Below are 6780 nucleotides of genomic sequence, written 5' to 3' on the forward strand. Positions count from 1 at the left end.
AAAACAATATGGACACTTACCACGCTGCGCATTTGTCCTCACCTCATTCCAACGAGGAGCGTTACAATAGTATTGGAGAAAAGTTGAAAAAAATGGACCCTCCGTTACATCATGACGTGTCATGTCGTAACGTACAGCACGCATAAAGCAACTATTTCTGTCTTACAATCTCTCTCCACCAGGTGTAGCACTTCTCTCATCGTTTAAAAACAAGAAAGGGACAGGGACGGGGGTAAGGGGGTAGTCATTTTTTGCGTCATCACTGCATGCTATCATGACTCTCAAAAGCCGCTGTTATCTTTTGAAGATCACTTTAGCACCGCCCTAAAAACCCTGATTCAAATTTGACACAAACCTTCAAATAGGTATGTAATGAAACATTATATAAACTCTTTATAGTGTTTTATTTACATTTTATTATTTACAGATCGAGTGAGAAAAAAAAGCAGTTTTCCCACAGGGCTCATTGCCTTGTTGAATGATGCAGAAACGGGCAGCGTGGAGGTTATGTCATTGATTATGTTGGAAAGGAGAGAAATTGTGCTTTACAATGGTATTGACATTACAGTTGATCTGGAAGCTAAAATAAGGTCAACTGTAAGGACCAAGGCGATGTACAAAAGTGAGTGAGTGAGTTTACGTTAATCAATAACTGTACTGTCAAAACCCTGCTCGTAAAAGTTGCTATGTTTATAATGAATGAAGCAGCACTATTAGCTAGACTAGGTAGTCCCTCGCGTTAGTTAGTTAGTTAGTTAGCATAACGTCATCTGTCAGGGCAGCTTTTGAGTCAACATGATATTGAAATGTAAATGCCTCGAATCCGGTTTAATATGATGTCAATAACTCTGTGAATAACATCATCATAATCTAACAAAAATATGCTATAGTAATAGCAAGCTAACAAAGTGTACCTCAGGTTGTCCTTGTCGTCTCTGAGCTCTCTCCCTCGCCAGCTACCACAGAAATATATATTTGTTTCTGACAAATAAAAAAATACTTTTGGAAACCACTTTGGCCTCCTAAAGTGCCACCGTACACAGAAATGCTGGTTTATTAATTAAGGCAACACTAAAAAAGAAGAATAAAAAAAGACAGGCCAGGGCTCATGTTTAGAGTATTCACCGCAGTGTGTAATACAATGTAACCTAGCTGGTTTTACACCTTCCCCGGAAAGGAAAAACGACTCCCGGTTGAGACAAAAATCATTCGGGAAAGACCCTGTCCGGTGACGTCCATTCTAGGGACTATACAGCCTGGCTGACCCGACTACACACAGAGGATATTCTGGATCTGGTGTCAACCAGACTACTACTATTAGTATCCTACAGGAAGGAGATAAATTACTTTAATTCTGACAGTTTTCCTTCGTTTCCGGCCGTTTTGGGTGTAGGCACTGGGGCGATTCTTTTATTTTCAAGGGACTACGCTGAAAAAAAAAGAGAACACGGTTTTGTTTCGGGAACATAACTGTGTTGTTAACTGCTGTAATTTGATATAAACTACATATATTGTTATTTCCCTTTATTTCTGAATGTCTGTATGGAGTCAAAGTCATAACTTGGCGCAGGTGTAGTTGAAGGCTATGTGGCGTGGTCGTGTAACATTCCAAACACCGTTTCCCGAAAAGTCTGCCTTTCCTGTCGGAAGCCTGGACAGTTGAGAGAGAGAGAGAGAGAGGGGCGAGCCCCCGAACATGATCTCACGGAGCGGGAATGCGAGGAGCCATGAGCTGGTCGGGTTCCCACTGCGGGCTGAGCTGCTCTGGAGCCGGGATTAACCTGGTCTACCTCTCGCTGCTGCTCTGGAGCTCCTGCTCTGGCATGGACGGACTGGCTGATTTCTCAAGTTAGTGTGATGATGATGATGATGATGATGATGATGATGATGAAGATAGGTGTGGTGACAATGATGATAGGTGTGGTGATGGTGGTAATGATAGGTGTGGTGATGGTAATAATGATAGGTGTGGTGATGGTGTAATGATGATAGGTGTGGTGATGGTAATGATGATAGGTGTGGTGATGGTGTAATAATGATAGGTGTGGTTATGGTGTAATGATAATAGGTGTGGTGATGGTGTAATGATGATATGTGTGGTGATGGTGTAATAATGATAGGTGTGGGGATGGTGTAATAATGATAGGTGTGGCGATGGTGTAATGATAATAGGTGTGGTGATGGTGTAATGATAATAGGTGTGGTGATGGTGTAATAATGATAGGTGTGGTGATGGTGTAATAATGATAGGTGTGGTGATGGTGTAATGATAATAGGTGTGGCGATGGTGTAATGATGATATGTGTGGTGATGGTGTAATAATGATAGGTGTGGGGATGGTGTAATAATGATAGGTGTGGTGATGGTGCAATGATGATAGGTGTGGTGATGGTGTAATGATGATATGTGTGGTGATGGTGTAATGATGATAGGTGTGGTGATGTTGTAATGATGATAGGTGTGGTGATGGTGTAATGATGATAGGTGTGGTGATGGTAATGATGATAGGTGTGGTGATGGTAAAAATGATAGGTGTGGTGATGGTAATAATGATAGGTGTGGTGATGGTGTAATAATGATAGGTGTGGTGATGGTGTAATAATGATAGGTGTGGCGATGGTGTAATGATGATAGGTGTGGCGATGGTGTAATGATGATAGGTGTGGTGATGGTAATGATGCTAGGTGTGGTGATGGTGTAATGATGATAGGTGTGGTGATGGTAATGATGATAGGTGTGGTAATGGTGTAATAACGACAGGTGTGGTGATGGCAATGATGATAGGTGTGGTGATGGTGTAATAATGATAGGTGTGGTGATGGTAATGATGATAGGTGTGGTGATGGTGTAATGATGATAGGTGTGGTGATGGTAATGATGATAGGTGTGGTAATGGTGTAATAACGATGATAGGTGTGGTGATGGTAATGTAAAGGTGTGGTGATGGTGTAATGATGATAGGTGTGGTGATGGTGTAATAATGATAGGTGTGGCGATGGTGTAATAATGATAGGTGTGGTGATGGTGTAATGGTAATAGGTTTGGTGATGGTGTAATGATGATATGTGTGGTGATGGTGTAATGATGATAGGTGTGGTGATGGTGTAATGACTGATAGGTGTGGTGATGGTGTAATAACGATAGGTGTGGTGATGGCAATGATGATAGGTGTGGTGATGGTGTAATAATGATAGGTGTGGTGATGGTGTAATAATGATAGGTGTGGGGATGGTGTAATAATGATAGGTGTGGTGATGGTGTAATGATAATAGGTGTGGTGATGGTGTAATGATAATAGGTGTGGTGATGGTGTAATAATGATAGGTGTGGTGATGGTGTAATGGTAATAGGTGTGGTGATGGTGTAATGATGATATGTGTGGTGATGGTGTAATAATGATAGGTGTGGTGATGGTGTAATACTGATAGGTGTGGTGATGGTGTAATAACGACAGGTGTGGTGATGGTGTAATGATAATAGGTGTGGTGATGGTGTAATGATGATATGTGTGGTGATGGTGTAATAATGATAGGTGTGGGGATGGTGTAATAATGATAGGTGTGGTGATGGTGTAATGATGATAGGTGTGGTGATGGTGTAATAATGATATGTGTGGTGATGGTGTAATGATAATAGGTGTGGTGATGGTGTAATGATGATATGTGTGGTGATGGTGTAATAATGATAGGTGTGGGGATGGTGTAATAATGATAGGTGTGGTGATGGTGTAATGATGATAGGTGTGGTGATGGTGTAATGATGATATGTGTGGTGATGGTGTAACGATGATAGGTGTGGTGATGTTGTAATGATGATAGGTGTGGTGATGGTAATAAAGATAGGTGTGGTGATGGTGTAATGATGATAGGTGTGGTGATGGTGTAATGATGATAGGTGTGGTGAGGGTAATAAAGATAGGTGTGGCGATGGTGTAATGATGATAGGTGTGGTGATGGTGTAATAATGATAGGTGTGGTGATGGTAATGATGATAGGTGTGGTGATGGTGTAATAATGATAGGTGTGGTGATGGTGTAATAATGATAGGTGTGGTGATGGCAATAATGATAGGTGTGGTGATGGTGTAACGATGATAGGTGTGGTGATGGTGTAATGATGATAGGTGTGGTGATGGTAATGCTAGGTGTGGTGATGGTGGTAATAACGATAGGTGTGGTGATGGTAATGATGAAGATATTTTGTTTTAATGTAGGCTTATTGATTTGATTTACTTTTGAATATGACGATTACATCATAATATCTTCTTCGTCATCGTCTTCATCATCCACATTTGTTGAATATTTAGTTTTTTCGGTTGATCAGTAAACCATAATCAATTGAATTGATCGATGATTGAGGAGTGTCACTGTGTTATAAGGATCAATTGATTTCTCTAACAGAATACCTGTCCCGGATCATTACCAGTCACTCTGTGCATGCGTGCGACGGACAGCAGGTACGTCTCTACTGTCCACGCCACTCCACCATCTCTATCCAGTCGGCGTTTTACGGACGTGCCGACGCAACGCTTTGCACCAATGGGACGGCTGCGGGTGTCAGAGCGGCCAACTACAGCTGTTCCGCGTTTACGACCCTACAGGTGTGTTGTTTTTGTGGCCAGACATTGTTCCGTCGTAGGAATCCTTTTGTTGCACCAGAATAGGTATTTTCCTGCAGTTTCACTCTGCCAAATGATTGAGTCATTCAGTGTTTTGTGTAACCTGGTAAGGATCCATGACATGTATGCCTGAGTTGTTCAATCCCCATAGGCAAGGAATCATATAGAAACAGTTCGACCAACTCTTCAAGTTGATTTAAGTTGAACTTCTTGATCGTGAATTATTAGACTCCTCTCTCTCTCTCATCCGGAATATCTGTGAGGTCTTAGAATATTTACTCTGACAGACGCAGGTTCCTTCTAAGAATAATAAAGTTATTCTGAATAAGTTTTTAAAGGTTGGTAAAGTATTATAGTAGTGACTCATTTATATTCAGAATTAAAGTATTATACCCCAAAACCAAGGCTACATAGAGATATCGGCTGAGATTCAATCAGTAGTAGAGACGTGGTATAGATCAGTAGAGATGGGTTATAGATCAGTAGAGATGGGTTATAGATCAGTAGAGATGGGTTATAGATCAGTAGAGATGGGTTATAGATCAGTAGCAGTAGAGATTTATAGATCAGTAGTAGAGACGTGGTATAGATCAGTAGAGATGGGTTATAGATCAGTAGAGATGGGTTATAGATCAGTAGAGATGGGTTATAGATCAGTAGTAGAGATGGGTTATAGATCAGTAGTAGAGATGGGTTATAGATCAGTAGAGATGGGTTATAGATCAGTAGTAGAGATGGGTTATAGATCAGTAGTAGAGATGGGTTATAGATCAGTAGTAGAGATGGGTTATAGATCAGTAGTAGAGATGGGTTATAGATCAGTAGTAGAGATGGGTTATAGATCAGTAGTAGAGATGGGTTATAGATCAGTAGTAGAGATGGGTTATAGATCAGTAGTAGAGATAGATCAGGTTATAGATCAGTAGTAGAGATGGGTTATAGATCAGTAGTAGAGATGGGTTATAGATCAGTAGTAGAGATGTTATAGATCAGTAGTAGAGATGGGTTATAGATCAGTAGTAGAGATGGGTTATAGATCAGTAGTAGAGATGGGTTATAGATCAGTAGAGATGTGGTTATAGATCAGTAGAGATGGATCAGTAGTAGAGATGGGTTATAGATCAGCAGTAGAAATGTAGATCAGTAGTAGAGATGGGTTATAGATCAGTAGTAGAGATGGGTTATAGATCAGTAGTTATAGATCAGTAGTAGAGATGGGTTATAGATCAGTAGTAGAGATGGGTTATAGATCAGTAGTAGAGATGGGTTATAGATCAGTAGTAGAGATGGGTTATAGATCAGTAGTAGAGATGGGTTATAGATCAGTAGTAGAGATGGGTTATAGATCAGTAGTAGAGATGGGTTATAGATCAGTAGTAGAGATGGGTTATAGATCAGCAGTAGAGATGTGGTATAGATCAGTAGAGATGTTATAGATCAGTAGTAGAGATGGGTTATAGATCAGTAGTAGAGATGGGTTATAGATCAGTAGTAGAGATGGGTTATAGATCAGCAGTAGAGATGTGGTATAGATCAGTAGAGATGTGGTTATAGATCAGTAGTAGAGATGGGTTATAGATCAGTAGTAGAGATGGGTTATAGATCAGTAGTAGAGATGGGTTATAGATCAGTAGTAGAGATGGGTTATAGATCAGTAGTAGAGATGGGTTATAGATCAGTAGAGATGGGTTATAGATCAGTAGTAGAGATGGGTTATAGATCAGTAGTAGAGATGGGTTATAGATCAGTAGTAGAGATGGGTTATAGATCAGTAGTAGAGATGAGATGGTTATAGATCAGTAGTAGAGATGGGTTATAGATCAGTAGTAGAGATGGGTTATAGATCAGTAGTAGAGATGGGTTATAGATCAGTAGTAGAGATGTGGTATAGATCAGTAGTAGAGAGTAGAGATGGGTTATAGATCAGTAGTAGAGATGGGTTATAGATCAGTAGTAGAGATGGGTTATAGAGTAGAGATGTGGTAGATCAGTAGAGATGTATAGATCAGTAGTAGATGGGTTATAGATCAGTAGAGATGTTATAGATCAGTAGAGATGTGTTATAGATCAGTAGTAGAGATGGGTTATAGATCAGTAGTAGAGATGGGTTATAGATCAGTAGTAGAGATGGGTTATAGATCAGCAGTAGAGATGTGGTATAGA

General features: G+C 40.3%; 1 protein-coding gene across 2 annotated transcripts in view; it reads left to right on the plus strand.

The window, feature by feature from the left end:
• The first annotated feature begins 599 nt into the window (after positions 1 to 599).
• eva1c (eva-1 homolog C (C. elegans)) overlaps positions 600 to 6780 on the plus strand; it is a 19241-nt gene continuing 13060 nt past the window's right edge. The window contains exons 1-2 of one of the 2 annotated variants that reach the window (XM_042311375.1): positions 600 to 1848; positions 4400 to 4599. In XM_042311375.1, coding sequence (XP_042167309.1) covers positions 1716 to 1848; positions 4400 to 4599 — 333 coding nt within the window. In that variant the 5' untranslated portion in view covers positions 600 to 1715. The remainder of the gene's footprint in view (positions 1849 to 4399; positions 4600 to 6780) is intronic. The other variant, XM_042311374.1, reaches the window with a different exon arrangement.

This window comes from Oncorhynchus tshawytscha, linkage group LG33 (genome assembly GCF_018296145.1).
Source record: "Oncorhynchus tshawytscha isolate Ot180627B linkage group LG33, Otsh_v2.0, whole genome shotgun sequence".
Lineage (NCBI taxonomy): Eukaryota > Metazoa > Chordata > Actinopteri > Salmoniformes > Salmonidae > Oncorhynchus > Oncorhynchus tshawytscha.